Source organism: Ptychodera flava, chromosome 12 (assembly GCF_041260155.1).
Source record: "Ptychodera flava strain L36383 chromosome 12, AS_Pfla_20210202, whole genome shotgun sequence".
Classification (NCBI taxonomy): domain Eukaryota; kingdom Metazoa; phylum Hemichordata; class Enteropneusta; family Ptychoderidae; genus Ptychodera; species Ptychodera flava.
In genome coordinates this window covers 37,392,811-37,412,084 of record NC_091939.1, presented here as the reverse complement: position 1 = coordinate 37,412,084, position 19,274 = coordinate 37,392,811, and the positions used below count along the sequence as shown (strand labels likewise).

Sequence of the window (19,274 nt, the reverse complement as noted above, 5' to 3'; positions counted from 1 at the left end):
CTACCATGAACGCGATAGGCATACGACGTGTCAGGCCAGGTCAACATTGATTTTTGAAACACGATACAGTCTTGGCCAGTCTTGGTGTCCTAATCACGGGCAAAAGACGACTCTCTCTTAATTTATACCTCCATGCGTAAACAAATGCATTTCCAGTTAACCACTGTGATGCCAACCAGAGACTTTCCTTTCTTGTTCAACGAATTTCAGGCTGGAACCACGGTCCCTCCACAAACGTACATGTGACTGAAGGGCCCACTATCTCATAACGGTGATAAAAGCCTGTTGATTCGATGCATCGTGCATGATCAGGACTCTGCCTCAGCAGATTTTCAGTGCAGTGGCGTTCCAACAAATAGGGCGATACTATTCGTTAAGGGGCAGAAATCAGCACGTGTTGCAATAAAAAGCCGCTAAAATTAGAAATGTCATATGGACATTCCCATAGAACAAAGTGAATTTTCCACACTCCAGACATGCCACATATCAGATCTCAGGGGAATATTGTTGTTGCAATTCAAACTGGATTAAATGAACAAAGATAGAGTGCGTATCGTTAACTTCAGTTATCATGGTAATTACAGGGGAATGTTGATAATAACCCCAAGTGGTCTTCCTACATGACTGCTGCTCTCTTCCCTAATAGTCCATTGCATGTTATGGAATACGATTTTCAGTATCTCTGGTTTTTGAGGCTGGAAATATTTCTACTCTATTTTTGTCTAGAGTAGACTATTTTGTGTTCTAAATTTTAGCATGGCTGGTAAGATTAGTGCTTTGACAGAAAATCCATGGCTTCAAAAAAAAGCATTGCTGATAGTTTGTAGTATTCCACAGAATATGCAGCGTTTTGTGACGCAACTTGCAACATTGCACCAAAGGCGGGAAAATAGAGAAAAACTAAAATTATCAGCCAATAGTATTTCACTTTGTCTTTTTGGCATTGACTTTGAGGGTGAATTGCTTCCAACCTAGCGATCACTTGAACGGATAGCGTATCCCGTAGTAGCCAACTTTTCTACCTACACGCTGTGTTATTACCGAAACATTTGTTGTTCCGCATTACTTCAATTTACTTTCTGGTAATGAAAACAATTACTGACACCCTTTCCCAAATATCACTGTGAATCACCATCAGTTTGTCACAAAAATCGCGAAGGTTTTGCGACAAAATGCACAATTGTACCGGTCTTTACATGCCAATAAGTTTGAATACATTGCTATAAGCCAGTAGGATGAGTCAAGTAGCATTATCATGGAGAACATGTCTTACAAATCATGCAGTGTTGATGATTTTGTGAAATTCTTCTGAAATACTTGTAAAGCAATCACATAAGAGGCACTAGCTCCCACTTGGTAACATTTTTGAAACACATTTTTTTAATGCCAATGGTTGATATTTGACGTGGCAACTGCGTGCGGATCGCGAGATATCGATAAAATCATGTCCTCAAAAAGTAAAAGTTTGAATTCCGGTGGCCCATCTAACTTCAGCTTCCGGACATTGAATGTTCGGCACTGGTGCCATTGTCAACTAAGCTATGGAGTATGAGTCTATGCTGACGCTGTTGTACGCCACAGTACTACTGGCGTCGGTGATCGGTCATGCTCCGTGGGAGAACGCTGACTCTCATTGAGTTGGCAAAAGAACGGAAAACAAAGTTTGCCGTTTCCACCAGAATTCACATAGGTGACTAACACACTTACGTGCGGTTGAGCGGCCACCGCATGGTATGCATAGATAGACGCATACCACACGGCGGCCTCTATGTATCGAACCACACCTGACCACACCTAACTTTGTGGCAGACGACAAATTGTAGTCATCAGAGGCAGCTAATATTTTACACGTAAATACTGATATCTATGTGGTATTGGTTAAAAATATAATACAACTGATTGAGAATAATGAAAACGAAAAAAACAAAAGAGAAGTTTTAAAAGAAACTTACCTGAGGTAAAGGCATAATGCTGTATATAAAGTCTTTGCAGTGGGAGGTTGCATCGTTCGAACTTATTATGGACTCCCTAGAATATCGTCAATCAGCACATCAAAAAACCTTCGGGGGACTTCGGGTCATAATCAGAAACGATCGTAAAACTTCGGGATGCGAAAAATACGCTTGGGAAATGACATGTTTTTATTGATATCTCATGATCTGCGCGCAGTCGCTACATCAAATATCGACCATTGGCATTTAAAAAATGTGTTTTAAAAATGTTACCAAATGGGAGTGCCACTTTAATATCAAGTGAAACTCAGAAATCTCAGTCACATGCAGTGCAATCTCTTGCTAAATTCTTTATACTGTGTGCAGTACTCTGTCTTGACAATGACTTGAACACAATTATTACCTTCCACAGCTTTAACAACAATCATAACTTTTTGGTTTATCGGAATCCACTACATTATACAAGATGTCTTCACTGACAATAAGTGTTTTATTGAGCCACACTTTCTACACAGAGTCAAACCATGTGCTTGCAACTATATAACATGAATTTTATTAATTCCTAATGTGTGTTACAACCTCTTTGTTATTTGGGGAGAATTACTAATTATGCACCAATTAGTTCATACAAAGGTAAGAGAGTAATCAATGGTGGTCATTTCCGGGGTGTAGTTTTTTAACAGAAATCTAATCAATAAATCAGTGTGATTGGGTGGAAATACAGAAGCATGAAATCATGGAATATGGAACAAATGGAGCTAAAAGCTGAAAACAAACAACTACATGGTTTAATAAAAAAGGCAAACAAATTGTTGTATTGGGTCATCATTCTTCATTGACTTACCACATAGAAGTTCATCGTCGCCATCAGCACACTGGTTTACACCATCACATATTTGCAGAACTGGTATGCAGAATTGCTGTCTATGACATTTATAATATCCTGGACAAGAATAATTTTCTAAAAAAAATTGTAAAAATGATGATGAGTGTATGTTTACAAGGACATATAGCTTAAGATTGAGTATGGAACTGCTTGAAGCAATACAAAAACAGGATTAATTAAAACTGCAAGCAGCGTTGGCGGGGCCCAAGCGATTAACATGGTGTCCAATTCTTGCACTGATTATATTATGTGCAAACTTTTAGCTTGAAAACAATCAAGTTCTTGTAAAGAAGAATTTTGAACATCATCTCATATTTGTCTGTTTCATGCAAAATACGATATGGGGCAAAACCATGTGACCGATCCAATTGCCTTTCACAAACTTAAAAGAGCTCTCACTAAGAATGACAAAAGTGGAATTTCAGTGTTTTGGTTCTGGAAAAGAAGATTTTTAGAGATAAATTGCGATTTTCGCGAAATCAAATATGGCGTCTTAAACTGAGCACTGTGACCTACCAAAAATTTGTTTCAAAAGTATAAGACATATATGAATTAGATGCTACTCAAAATTGACAATACTGGAAGATTAAAATATTCCATCAAATGAATGTATTCATCTCTAAAATTTATGGCGTAATAATTGCAAATTTGGTTAAAAAATAAATTATTCCATTTAGTCATATATTTTTTCATTTCATCTTTATTGTTCAAAGTTTTACTTTTGTATAATTTTATGACAAGACTGTGAAAATTTAGAAAATCAAGCATGGTGACCCTATCTTTTTTCTTTAATATTTGATTATTCTCATATGCCAGAATTCAAAAATTTCCATGTGTTCTTCCTTGTGTTGCTCCCTGGCCTGGCCTGATCTTGTTTAGGTAATGTTTCACTATCATGAGCGTCATTTGACACAAACTCTTCTTCAACTACCATGTATATCAGAGTCAGAGCTATCTATGTCCTGCTCACGTACGCAGTAACAGTGACATTACAGTAGCAGGGCGGTATCTGATAGTGACGGTTGCCAATAGGCAGTAGCTGTATTAACTTTGATCATTTTGACAATATTTTTGTTCAGTTTATTATACAACTGTGTTCTTGTTCTACTCTCTACAGCATGTTGAACTGTCCAGTATTCAGCTTGCTAGCACAGCCTGTGTATGTGTACCATGCATCAGTGCTGACAGCTGACTCTCAGTCTGGACTCTAATTAAACTATCACCTAATACATATTTATATGTACAGGTTTTGTCGACAAACTGAACATTGTGTGTTTGAGCTGCTGTAGGGAGACCGCAAGAAACAGTAGTTGATATATAGGATAGAGATTGCAAAAATCATCAACGGTTGCAGCTTCTGCCCTGTTACTAGGCTCAAGTGTGATTTTTTACGACAATCACACATGTTTAGATTTTTTCGAGATAAAAGTCATGGAATGTGACAACATGGTTGTAGATTCTGTTAAATTATTACTAACATTACAACATTTGAATGACATAAAAATGGTATTCATTTTTTATTAAATTACCTACAAAAAACTTGGAATCGGAAAATGTAAAACATAAAAGGACCACTAAATTTTCAAGTGCCCCCCTACAGGTAGAGCAAAATTTTCAAGCTCCATGAATTTAGCAAGCGATGCTCGGACAGCGCACAGCGTATCGATGACGCTTGGTTCAGGGGTCATCATCAGTGCGTATTCACGGCCAGCTTGAATCATGCCACGGATCGCGGAAATCACGGATCATAAATCCAAATGTTCATGTATATTACGTAAACAGAACCCTAAAATATAAAACACATAATGTTTTGATATGGAATAACATCTTTTTGTTTCACTGATGATCAAGTTAAATGCTCAAATATCGCGACAAGACTTGCGCATTTGCACGATATACAAAGTACATCGACTCGGCAGACGAGCGAGCGCCTTCTCTGGAAATCTGTTTACGATATCACGTCACAGTACACTGAAACTTCTTGCCAATTCATCTGTAAGGAAGCCAATTCACACAAGTTTCTAACGTCAGTAAGGATATTTGCTTGTTGGCAGCAATACACCACCAACATTTTGCCGTTCAGGAGTGCCTTACTCGCTCTACATTGTAAAAAAGCCGTATGCTTTTGCCGTGACCTAACTTTCCAAATTCACGGTAGACTTTCCGCAATAGTCGTTGGAGATTTTGTTCAATATATCGCGCGTGGTGGAAACTGCAATTATCCATAATCACACAGGCACCTACAGCCAAACACGGATTTCCAAGCTTATCCGTAACTTGAACAGCCTCTTCGAAAAAGTTCAGTAACTCCAACCCGTTTGGTGGGTCAACGATCACATCGGAATGATCGACACCTGTTGCACTGATACGTTGTCATCAAGAAGTTTTCTTATGATTTCGTGTTTCCTTGGCTGCCGCCTTTAGTAAAACTCGCTATGTTGTCGACAACTCTGGTGCGTTCTCGCACTGGTCTATCACCGGCTGTCAGGGTGAGGACACAGTGACATTGTACTTTTATATTATATCCGATAGTTACGGCTAATATGCTATACAATATCAAAGTTAGATTGGCTCGGCTAGATCTATTAGGTGGTGAAATCTCCGATATATATATATATATATATATATATATAGGATATTTACCGGTGATTTGACAGAATCAAGTATCGCCTAGTGTCGAAGTCAGAGTCAGTCCTTGGGAGTCAGGTTTGACCAGAACAGTAAGGTGGTGAAATCTTCGATATATATCGGATCTTTACCCGTGATTTGACAGAATCTAGTATCGTCGAGTGTCGATATTAGATTCCCCAAATCGCCGATAAATATCTGGTAAATATCGGCGATTTCACAGACCTTGCGTGCCGAGGCACAGGGCAAGTCATTCTAGTGTCGTCTACTATCGATATAGAGTCCCCAAATTGCGTATAAACATGGAGTAAATATCGGCGATTTCACAGATCTGGCGAACCGAAGCACAGGGCAAGTCATTCTACTATCGTCTAGTATCGATATTAGGCTAGAGTCCCCAAATCGCTGATAAATATCGGGTAAATTTCGGCGATTTCACAGACCAAGCGTGCAATGGCACAAAGCAATTACAGTGAAATACGATCAAGCTGCAGAACTTCAAGGTGTTGTTTAAATCGATGTGTATCAGCGATTTTTACGACATTAACACACTGGGCTTGATGTGGTCTTGTTTACATCTTTAATCAGCTACATGCTCTCAGTTACATAACACACAAGGGCCACTCCATGCATGTCTGATAGATAATCATCAACAAATCACCACACCTTGCAATGTCATGTATCTTTCTTCTTTACTGGTGATGAACAAGTGAGCGTGCATTCAGACACCTACATATAAAATTATCCGAAAAGCTTCTATGATCCGTGACACTCACATATTAGCTGTGCGTAGACCCCAGTAATTGTGCCCTGGCGGGACCTTGTCCCACTCTTATTCAGTCAATCACACCAGTCGGCCACCCCTTAAAGCTAGTGGCACACTCCTCTAAGTACTTCCGTGGCACTATACTTGACAACGTCACTTGACGCACAAAGATGGTCGCCAAAGTTGCCTTCCACATGCAGCCTAGATGAGGGTTCGTGTGACTGCTAGCTGAATTTGACAGCGGGCATTGCAGTCTTTTGTGCCGTCTTTGACTTTCAAATGTACAATATAACATACATCACTGATCGATCTTCTGACTGACGAGGTTTTAAACTGCAGTCTTATTAACATTGAAGTGACTTAACCGATCCAAATGCCTTTCGCAAACTTGAAAGAGCGCGCACTAAGAAAGATATGAGTAATATTTCAGTTGAATCTGTGTGTTGGTTTTTGAGAAGAAGATTTTTAATGATTAAATTGCGATTTTCGCTATATCCAATACAGCAAACAAACCTTCTGACTGACCCAAACGCCTTTCGGAAATTAAAAAGAACTACCACTAGGGATTATGAGTGTAAAATTTTAGTTCAATCTGTGTATTGGTTCTGGAGGAGAATGTTTTTAAAGATTGAATTGAGAGTTTTGCAAAATCAAGTATGGCAGCCAAACCGTTTGATCTATCAAAACGCCTTTCGTAAACTTGAAAGAGATCACACTTTAGATGATATACAAAAAATTTCAATTGAATCTGTGTGTTTATTCTTGAGTAGAAGATGTATAAGAGTAAATTACGATTTTTGCAAAATTCAATATGGCGGCAAAACCACGTGACCTATCCAAATGCCTTTCACAAACTTGAAAGAGATCACACTTAAGATGATATATGTAAAATTTTAGTTCAATCGGTGATTCGGTTCTGGAGCAGAAGAATTTTAAAGATTAAATTGTGATTTCACAAAATCCAATATGGCGACCAAACCACGTGACCGATCGAAATGATTTTTGCCAACTTGAAAGAGATCAGTCAAAGGATGACATGAGTAAAATTTCAGCTAAATCGATGTTTTGGTTCTGGAGAAGAAGATTTTTAAAGATTAAATTACGATTTTTGGAAAAACCAATATGGCGGCAAAACCACGTGACCAATCCAAACGCCTTTCACAAACTTGAAAGAGATCACTCTTTAGATGATATATGTAAAATTTTAGTTGAATCGGTGAATTTGTTCTGGAGAAGAAGATTTTTACAGATTAAATTGTGATTTAACAAAATCCAATATGGCTGCCAAACCACATGACCGATCACAATGGTTTTCGCAAACTTGAAAGAGATCACTGTAAGGATGACATGAGTAAAATTTGAGCTTAATCGGTTTGTTGGTTCTGGAGAAGCAGATTTTTAAAGATTAAATGAGTATTTTAGAAAATCAAATATGGTGGCCAAGGTCACGTGACCGCATGCGATTTTATGTCCAAATTCTAAAGACCTAAGGTCATGCTTGCTGTACAAAAAATTTCAAATTGTCCAGACCCCTAGGTCTCATGGAGAAGCCATCTATTGTTTTTTGGAAAATCCAATATGGCCGCCAGGTCACGTGACCAATCAAAATTTCAAGGGTCCGGTGCACTAGTACTAATTGATACCTATTAGTCCTGCAAGTTTGAGAAGTTTTCGTTGAGCCGTTGGAGAGATCTAGGTGAGCAAAGAAACGGCAGAAGAAGAAGAAGAGGAAGTCAGTAGAACTCAAGCAATAACAATAAGGTCCCAGCCGGTCGGCTTGGGCCCCTAACAAACCTGGAATAAGGCAAAAAGTAAAAGAAGTTGTGCAATGATACTACTGTATTTATTTTATGTGTCATTTTCTAGCTATAGTTGCTTGTATCATGCAACAGTTGGATTCTGTTGGGATGATTAGGTGTTTGAATGAATATATTATATACATTTGCTAAGCATGCAGATTTCAATGTTCGTGAGTTTGTAAGTTGGTAACGTTTTTATGAGTTTGATGTTGTTTGCAACAGCACTTTAATAGTTTTAATTTTTGAGTATTGTGATGTTTCATTTTGATCATACTATGTTTTTCTGTTTCTGTCACTTTTGTTGAGTTTGTTGCATATTCTGCTGCTAGGCTGCGTATAAAAATGGTGAGGGGGGCTTGAGGAATTCAGTGAGGGATTCAAAAATTCTGGGTGTAATAGAGAGGGGGGGGCACTTGAAGATTTTGCTCTGCCTATAGGGGGACATGAAAATATTTTGGTTCCCCACATTTTGATGTCATCCAATGGTTCTAATGTTAGTAATAATTAAACACAATCTGGAACCATTTTGTCATATTTTATGACTTTTATCTCAAAATCTAAAAATATATGAATGCTATTAATTTTTGTATAAAAAACCAAGTCTGCCTTGAAATGGGGCATATATAAGCTGCAACTGTTGATAATTTTTTCAACATTTCTATGTGTCAAATGTAGTTTCTTGCTGTCTCTCTACAGCATTCTAAAACACAATATTCAGTTTGACAACAAAGCATGTATATATTAGGTGATAACTGAATTAGAGTCAAGACTGAAAGTCATTTATCCATGATACATATTCATGATACACATATACAGGCTGGTGGCAAGCTGAATTCTGTACAGCTCAACTTGCTGTAGGGAGTAGAACAAGAACGCAGTTGTTTTAACTGAACAAAATATTGTCAAAATTATCAAAGTAAATACAGCTACTGCCTTGCTACTGCCTACAGGCAGTGTCACTGTCACTGCATGCCAGCCGTCACAGTGATAGTTCTGACTCAGATGTAGTTGAAGAAGATTTTTGAATTCTGGCATATGAGAATAATCAAATATTAGACAAAAAAGAAGGGGTCACCATGTTTGATTTTCTACAAATTTAGGATGAAAAGTCACAGTTTTTTTTATGAAAATCTCATCATTAACGTTGTAGCTTCTAGTGTGTGGCCAGGTCAGGTAATTGGTTACTGGCAATCTGGAATAGTAATAGTAATGACACTTCCCTGCTGACCTGAATGCATGTGAAATGCACAACTCAGTGTCTGTAAATTAAACGTTTACCAAGTGAAAATTTTTAAGTCACTCAAATTGTTTTTAATGCAATTTCCATGGCGTGTTTTGAAATGGAAAATGCTTTTACAAAAGGTCATTAAATAAGTCTATAAGTAATTAATTGACAGGATGTTGCCAAACATTTTCGCATTCTATTTATAACACTGACAGATTATTACCTGTACCACATTTCATACACGTGCACGATCAATGTGAGATCAACATCTGTACCAAGTTTCATCAACTTTGATGTCATATTTCTGAACATACCACTCTAATAAGGAAATTCATTTGATATGCAAATTAAATAATTTATTAACATGACAACAATAAACATCCTTATTCCCTGTTAAAGCAATGTTAGCTCAACATCTTTACCGTGTTTCATGAAATTTGATGGGCTATTTCTCAACATATCAGCCTAATTACGGAAATTTATTAAATATGCAAATCAGCAATTAATTGACATGATATCTATGCTCACCATTACACTACAAAAAGATAAACATCTGTGCCACATTTCATCAAACTTGATGCAGCATTTCTAGACATATCACACTAATTATGAAAGTTCATCAAATATGCAAATTAGCAATTACTTGACCTGATACACAGTAAGTGAGGCTACCCACAATTCTCCATGATCTGTACACACAGATCACTCACTGAACTGAAGCAAATTTCTTCTGTACAGAGAATAACTCGGTCCATATTTCTAAATTCTGGCAACATAGTTCTGATCATTATAATTTTCTGATTTCTCACTGTGAATAATGAAAAGATTAACCCCTTTTCCGCGGAGGAGATAGCAATTTTGTAATTTTGTCGACACAGATTTTTGACAGCCATACACAATATTTTCAAGGAAACTAAGGGAATAAGTTGCATCTGTGTTGGCAAAAGAAAGGGTATTGATTTTTTTTTAATGTTGGTAACAAAGGAAATTTGCATGTCTGACAGGTGGTATGATGAGACCATCTTAGTTGCTGATAACTTTATCTTGACAAGTGTGCAATTTTTAGCACCTCCAAACATCGACTTCTCATTCAATCTACTCTTGAATTTTAAGCACAGTCAATAATTTTGGAACATAGTTTTAACAAATAATCCAGAACTTAAATTGTAAGTTAAAAATTGTTAAGAAACTGATAAAATTAAAAAAGCCTTTAGCAAAAAATGTCTGAGTGAACAAATCAAGGGGAATTGTGGGTAGCCTCACTTACTGTGTGATACTGCTTTATGTCTTCACATCAAATTTGATGCAGTATTTCGGGAAGTAGCCCAATAATTAGGAAAGTTCATTAAATATGCAAATTAGCAAATAATTGGCATGATACTGCGTAGTGTCTTTGTACACTATTATGAGACTACTAGTGCTAATAATCTGTATCAAGTTTCATCAAATTTGCTGCAGTATTTTTACAAAAATTCATCAAGTACGCAAATAGCAATTAGTTGATACAATACTGACATATCTCATTGTTTACTATTAGAGCTTTATGTGAATTCCCATCTTTACAAATTTCATTAAATTTAGTGCAGTCACTCTAGAAACTCAGCAGTTTTTCACGAACTCATTGTTAATGACATATAGTCCCTATTTTTTAATAAAATGGCTGTCACACGTCCATAATTAAATCAGATGACAAAACAAATTACAGTGCATATGTATGACATACGGAGTAAATTGTACCAAGTTTGAATGAAATCGCTCCAGGCATCTCTGAGATATCTGCGTGAATGGAAAGACAGATACGCATGCACGCACATTGCATGGACGCACTGACATGACCAAACCTATGTCACCCACAGATGGTGTCTGTGGGGGCTAATAACACCAACAAACAATAAGTACATACCACAGTGTTCTTCATCCGCACCATATGGACAATCAGGTACACCATTACAACGTTTATGAAGAGGAATACAATAACTACCTGGACACTTGAATCTTGTAAAATCACATTGAAAATGCTCTGCAGAAAAATAAATGTAAATGTTAAAATTTTGACAGACCTGACATGTACAAACTGAATACTTTTTAAAAAATAGTGACAATGTCACTGTTCGCTCCCATATAGTTATCAAAACAAGTCAGCAATTGTATGAAACATGGACATACATACATACAGACAGACTGACATACACAGACTGGCACAGAGTGATGACAAAAAATAAATGAAAAATAAATAAGAAAAATAAATGAAAATGTTAAAATTTTGACAGACCTGACATGTACAAACTGAATACTTATAGTGACAATGTCACTGTTCGCTCCCATATAGTTATCAAAACAAGTCAGCAATTGTATGAAACATGGACATACATACATACAGACAGACTGACATACACAGACTGGCACAGAGTGATGACATTGGCCCTCATGTGTGCCTTGGCCCATGGAGAGTGAGAAAGATATAACAAACAGCTGAATGTAATGATAAAATAGTTAAGTATAGGACTACAGGCACTGAGGGTGAATATGTTACAGGAATTTGATTAGTTTCTTTTCCTTTTCTACTTCTGTGATAATTTTTAAGACAATCAATCTGCAAGGCAGTTTATGTATTGACAAAAATGTTATCTTTTACAAGCACACAGCAAACTGTTCATGATTTTTACATTTATAATATTTGACATAGACTGAAATACATAACATGCAACCAATGTTTACATTTTGTCCATACACCAGATACATTGAGGGATTTCAAATTGCAATCATCAACTCAGACACCCTACAGGGAAAAGTAAACATTGTTTTCTTCCAGAACAACTGGTGCAGCCACATCTGGAACAACTTACAAACTTAACAAATCACACAAGAATGATAACACAAGAGATAAAGTTAAGAAATTTAACTGTGGTGAACTTGACTCTTCCTTTCAAATCCTTACCTAACTTGACATTTTAAACTAAAATACACTGCATGGTTATCAGACTGGTAAATTTTGAGGAACAAATTTTTTGATCAAAAATGAGAAAAATTGACCCCAAAATTAATACAAAATTGAAGATTTCATCCTAATTTTAGTATATATTATTAACATAACCCCTAAGAACTTGTACACTAAATATCAAAGCTACCAGATCAATAGTTTTTGGAGAAAATTGTTTTTGACCAAAAAAGGCAAAAATTGCCCCCCCCCCCCATTTGCCAGTTACCTAACTTCAATACATTATATTGAGATAAATCTTAGATTACCTGTATACCAAATATCAAAGCTATCAGATCAGTAGTTTTGGGATGAAAACATTTTTGACCAAAAATTGGAAAAATTGCCCCAAAATTACAAATATGATAATATCAATAAAATTTGTACAAACTTGACTGAAGTCATCCTGAGGAAAATATGGTTATTAACTCTCAGAGTGATCAGACGAGCGATTTTAGAAAACACGATTTTGTGACTAAAAACAAAAAAAAAAATACCCTAAAAATACAAACATGCAAATTTCACCCTAATTTGTGCACACATTATAAGAATACCTAAAGGAATCTGCATACTAAGTTTCAACCCAATCTGACCAATGCTTATTGAGTTTTAGCCATTTGCAGGATTTTTCCTTTTTTCCTCTAATTTGGACATTTTTGGCACTGACATGTGCATTTGAACAAATTCACATCTCCACCCCTGAGTGCACCTGTACACCAAATACTGAGACGGCAGCCATTGCAGTTTAGGAGTTTTTGATCTGGACGGACTAACATACATACATACATACACACAGACGCCATGCCACCTTATAAGAATACCTCCCATTTGCATATATACATATGCATATATGGGAGCAATTTCATAATGTTAAACACTATACAAGCCTATGTATATCTACTGGAATGTGCATACATTCTAATTGGCAGTAATCTTTGGACTTCTGTCTACTAAGTCATTACCAATTTGAATGATTTCACATTCAAGAATATATAAAATGCAATACATCTATGAAGCCCCAAGGAGCCCCTATCAGCATAGTGACCAAAGGGAGTGCAAGAAGGACAAGAAACTCTGTGCTGAAATTTAAAGTCAGTGATATACCACATGAGTTTTAATGTGTGCATCATAGTGTTGTGAACATTTGTTTATGTCTAAAAAAAGATAATCTACCAAAAAATATAGAAATAATAGGCAATGGCTTGTCCAATAATGTTTATTTATGGGCAAGGGCAGGAGGAAAGCCAAAAGTTAATGAGCGAGGCTTGCCGACCCCATTAATTTTCGCTTTCCTTTCATGGTCAGGGCAGAGCCTGTTATTTCCATTACATTATCACCCAACCAAAGAAAACTATCAAAATTCAAGAAAAATTCCCCATGCATAAAACAACAGTACCCCAGAACTTGTATTACACAAATTTTATATTCACTGAACAGTGACGTGTTGCACTGTATGCAAGCTCAGTATTTTTCTCAGAGTAGTGCAATAGGCTTGCTGTAAAAATTTGCAAATCCAGAAATTTTTTCAGAAAAAAGTGTCTTTACTTGGTTGACAAGTGCTCCATTTTACTTGTGGTTAATTATGATCTTTGTAAAAATCACCATTTACATTTGAGCTATAAAGTTAAGATGTTTATGATACTGCAAGTTGTCAACATTTTTATTCATATTCACGGGCACGTTTACAAACCATTACTGAGTATATTTATGGTCAGTCAGTCAAGTGGTTCAGCTCGACCAATTAAAATGTGATGGACAGAGCATGGCAATATAACAACAAGTATACAAACCGCAAAATCTTAGATGAGTTGCATCTCTGCAACCTCTTGGTATACCATATTCATCAGCATCATAGAGGCACATCAGATTTGTATTGATACAATACTTGTTTTGACATTTAAACTCATGACTTTTACACTCTTCAACTGAAATGGAAAAATTCACATTTGAGAATTCATTAAAGAATAGTTATTTCATCTATACATCTTCAGTATGATACATTGAGATACTATTCCCTCCTAGTTTTGTTCATTTAGCCACAGGTCGATTAGGCATTATTTGTGATGATTTTTCCTATTATTATCATAACAAATGATTATGAATATTAATAATCAGTCTACGGCGAGAGTTACCATTGCCCAGATTAGTCTACGGCGAGAGATACTAGGCAATCGTGTCACCTGTATATTTTGGCATAGATTGTGAAACTAAGTAAGGGTTTTCAGAGGGTTGTTCACATAAGCAGATTACAATGTGTAAAATATGATTTTATTAATGATAATCGTAATTTATTAATAATCATAATTATCACAACAATGGGGTTTCCAGACAGTATTTACACAAAGTAGACATTGTTTGTAAAAAAGTTTTAATATTCGGTAACATTCATATTAATAATTTATTAATATAATTTGTTATGATAATAATAGGGAAAATCATCACAAATAATGACTAATCGACCAGTGATTTAGCAAAATGAAATACAAGTGATGTAATCACCTTCTAACCTTGAGCAAATGCCCAAGCTGAGAATTTCGTATTTTATTCAACATAAAAGGAGTTTTTCTGAACGATTGCCCATTTTAACTTTTGAAATGTATTTGCAATAATATCAAAACACAATGGGCAAGTTGTCAATCATTTCTAATGGTTGGTAGTGTGAGCAAGAAAATACATTATACCATCCAATCGTTTGGTCTATAAGTACCTTCCACAAAGTTATACACACTATCAAAAGCATAGAAATTTACCTCAGACAAACTATTTTTTAAGGACAAACACTGTCCGAATCTCAAAGGTGCGGACATAGTAACATAAGTCCAGCAAGCCATGTCTGACCCTGGTTGCACTGTGCTCACAGGACCCATGGTAATGTGATCGTCAGCTTTGTGGCTGTAATGTTTGCAAAAATTACACATATGTAACTCCTTTGAAATATATAGGTGTTAAACTTTTTTGTTTTCATTATTTGGATTATCATTGACTTGGCCAATGAAAATACTGATTTTGATTACAATTCACTTCTTTAAATTCTGAGGCTCAGCGTGTGGCATGGACTCAGCACTTTACCATGTTGTTGTAATGGAACTGTAATCTACATCATGAAACTACTCTCCACCCTTACGGAAAACCTAAGTCTACAGTAGATGAGAGTAGATCTACGGATGGTCTGCAGTAGACTTTATGTAGATCTACATCATGGTTTTGTAGATAAAGACTCAAAGAGGTTTGTCTACATGAAGCTTTGTCTACAGATATTGTCCACATCAGACATGACTATGTCTAAATTTTGCACTAACTAATTCTTCTATGCTTGATCTACACTGATCTACCATCCAATCTAAGGGAGTTTCATCTACCAAATTCACTTTGGCAAACAAAGACTCATCTACTTCTACTTCAAAAAACACCATCTTGTCTACATTTTATCTACAGTACTGTTTCTTGCTGTATGTACTATGTCCAACAATCCAATCCCTTCAAATTCTATGATTAGCAAACTGCAGGCTCCATGGCAGAAGGCATCAGTAAAAGACAAGACATTTTACCTTACATTTGAATACATACTGTACAACAATAGAGAGAAGAAATTAGTGAATTAATTTTCTTTTTATCCTAATTAAGGCACTCCTGTTTAACTCGAGGAACACAAATGCAAAATATCACAGGGATCAAACTACAATTTTGTGGTAAAGTTAAAAATATAAAGATTAACCAGTAATTAATCTTTGAAAAAGTGTTCTTATAGTGAATCACATTTAAAAAGAATAACAAAATCAATATGTTAAAACATTGTTTTCATTGATACTTTCTTCAGATGGGTCAATACAGTTGCATCTAATCATTGGCCAGACCCTGATCTAATTCCTAAGTTTAATAACTGATAACTTTAATTTTCTTGGCTTGATATCCAACAAACAATCAAACGAACCTGTTTGATATCCTAGCTGCTTTTAATGACAATTTTTGTTGTAAAAAATAACATCAAAACCATCCTCGTATAAAACTTTCCGAGTATCATTAAGTCACTTCTGAATCGTGTGAAAATCAGCAGCCACGGCCTTATCTCACAGTCAACTTACAAATAATTGTATTGACATAGTTATCATTGCCAACGTAACATTTACAATCTAGATAAGACTACAGTGTTATTTTAGCAATGGCATTTCAGTACATGCATAACACAAGTCAGTCTCACAATCGATCAAGCTGCGAGAACTGTGTTTTCTTGCCTGCATCTGCAAGAAATTAAATTCTCGCAATCAACCAGCGAGAACTATGTTTTCTCGCTCTGCATCTGCGAGAATATAGTGAAATTTTTGTGAAATGCTTACACAGAAGAATACAATTTCTCGCAGATGCACAGCGAGAAAACAAATTTCTTGCTGATTGATTTCGAGAATTCAGTTTCTCGTAGATGCTGAGCAAGAAAACAAAGTTCTCACCAGCTGATTGCGAGAAAATTAAATTCTAACTAATTACTGCAAGAAAGTATGTATTCTTGCTTACTTCTCATAAAAAAGCAAGAAAGTGTCGAATTCTCGCAAATTGATGTACTAGTGTAATGTTTCCTACAAACAGTTAGTAAGAGAACCTGAATACCAATATCAAGAGATTTAGGTGAAATTAATTATTGACACGAAATGACAAAATACGATCATGGTTTCAATCAGGTTCGAACTCACAACATACGGTACCCAATCACCTAGCAGAGAAACCACAGAACCTTGCCTTCAAAATACAAATTTGCATATTTCTGCACAATTTTTAAAAATCTGAAATAGGTCGTCCCTACAAACCTTTATCCCAAACAGAGGTTTCATTAAGAGCCAGCAGCCGGCGAAATTGACCAGTTACTCTCACAATTTTGCTGGCTACTGTTTTTGAAAATTGGGAGTCTTTCATCGCTAAAATACTTTTTTACCTTCTGAAATGGTTTGGACAAGTACCACAACTGCGTTATCAAACTATTCAACGAGTTTTATGTGAAAAAAAGTTTAGTCGACGAGTGATGACAGGGACCGCTGTGTAACACGTCTAGCGTCTGTGCCTGAATAAAAATCAGAATTGCAATGGACGATTCTATTGGCTCCCCAATTGCTGACCCCTATGTGATGACCTTTATATCCATCAATAAAAACATGCGTATTACACCTGTCGGCCCTCGTAAGTTCTTTTCAAAATGGCCAAAACAAAGGAAGAAGTGATCGTGAGCTCAGAACCTTCACTTTGCAATTATGGGTTTTTAAAGTGCACCAAGGAACAAGAGAATTATAATTACATAGGTTTAAAATGTTTTTGAAGGCAACGGCCTGATTTTTTCTTATGTAAAACCTTCTCGATTCATTACAGTTTGAATTTTAGTAGCCCAACGTGCGTTGCACTGCCATAGGCTTTGGGCCTCAATGTGTATGTACTGCTTGAGGTATATGTACTGATTTTTGGTCTATCCACGTCAATAAGAACTTCGCCATGAGTGGTTTAAACGGTTAAATGAAAAAGTAATTTTAAAATGTGCAAAACTAGCATTTTTGTCTATCCTATCTCACATATGCTCATGCATTATGATAAAAAAATTGGCAGCGATGCAAAAAAATCTCATTTCTCGAAAATGCAGTTGGGTGTCAGACCCACCCACAAAAAGCAATTTGAAATGTATGCCAACGTCCTTACTTCCGGGTTCTATGGTTATAGTGATGTCATTTGAGTCAAACACAAGTGGCGTGCTTGCTTTTTAAGGTGGGATCTAGCAGAGTGTATCTTTTCTTATATGTAAATAGTTGTTGCGGTCTTTGTTAGCCATATGTAAACAGAAACGATGGTCTATTGTGTTGCATTTAATTGCAATAACGGTACAGGGTCAGGAGTAAGCTTTTTTAGCGTCCCTATGGAGCAGAGACGCAGAAAAAATGGCTTGAAGCAGTCCCGAGAAAAATCGGCAGCCGAGTCAATACTCATGGCTGTGTTTGGTGCACTTTGAAGACTCGGCATTTGTCGTTTAATGAGCATCATAGCATTAAGTGGAATACAAAAAAGCCCTTATGCCTGAAGGCGGATGTTATTCCAACACTTTTTTATTACCACGATACTGATCAGGAACATTTGAAGGCTCCCCCTCAGGCAAGTTCTCCAGCTAGATCGGAGAGATGTACAATATCGAATGACCACGCACAAAGGTTCATGCAGAAACGTCAGCAAGAGGTAATTTTAAGCAGGCCTATCCCATGTTTTCCCTTTCCTTATCTATTACTTTTAACTTTGACGAAGGCATTGCATTTTGTATCATTGATGATCACATGAACAATTCAGTCATAATTTGAGACAAAAAAATGGTGAAGTTTATGAGTATGGCAGTAAGTACATGAAGACAGAACAGACAGCAAGTGAGGTGTCGATGTAAAGATATAAGAACCGGTGCTTTTGAACGAATTGCAGTAATATGCCCTAATGTTGCTGTAATGTACAATCAGTACTTCAGAGATGAAGACTTGACTGATCAACAGCTGGCTTACTACATACCTGGTCAATCATCGCCACGGTGGCATAGAGCTGTGTTTTACCACGAGCTGAACAAGGCACTCATGAACGTTTACAACAACATGGCATCAGTTCATCGATATGGCCAAAGTGGATCGAGATACAGATGTCAGCTCATGTTTAGCGCCCAAGTGGCAAAACAGCTGATTGGTAATTTCTCATCACGGCAACGTCCCCAAGAGCAACTAGTCTGATGGCACCATGTCTCATTCCCACCAATGTGGAAAGAGTTGGTCATCGAACGAGTCGCAATCCGGACGGAAGACGTAGTTGCGTGATGTGTTGACATACAGGACGGATAATAGGCCATGGAACTCATCCTAATCGTGTTCATGAGACAAGCAACTGTTGCCTCACTTGCCAGTTACCACTGTGTCATCCATGGCACAATGTATGAATGTCTTTGGTGGAGGACCGCAGAATTTGACTATAATGCATGGACTGAACATTTGTCAGTATTACGACCCTTTATTACACAGTTTGACATGGAAATAAAAAAACATT

General features: G+C 36.6%; 1 protein-coding gene across 1 annotated transcript in view; it reads right to left on the bottom strand.

The window, feature by feature from the left end:
* The window catches only part of LOC139145779 (uncharacterized), a 300,693-nt gene that overhangs the window by 62,438 nt on the left and 218,981 nt on the right, over positions 1 to 19,274 (bottom strand). Inside the window, exons 37-39 of the mRNA XM_070717084.1 lie at positions 14,024 to 14,158; positions 11,160 to 11,276; positions 2,797 to 2,913 (exon numbers count right to left, since the gene is read on the bottom strand). Coding sequence (XP_070573185.1) covers positions 2,797 to 2,913; positions 11,160 to 11,276; positions 14,024 to 14,158 — 369 coding nt within the window. The remainder of the gene's footprint in view (positions 1 to 2,796; positions 2,914 to 11,159; positions 11,277 to 14,023; positions 14,159 to 19,274) is intronic.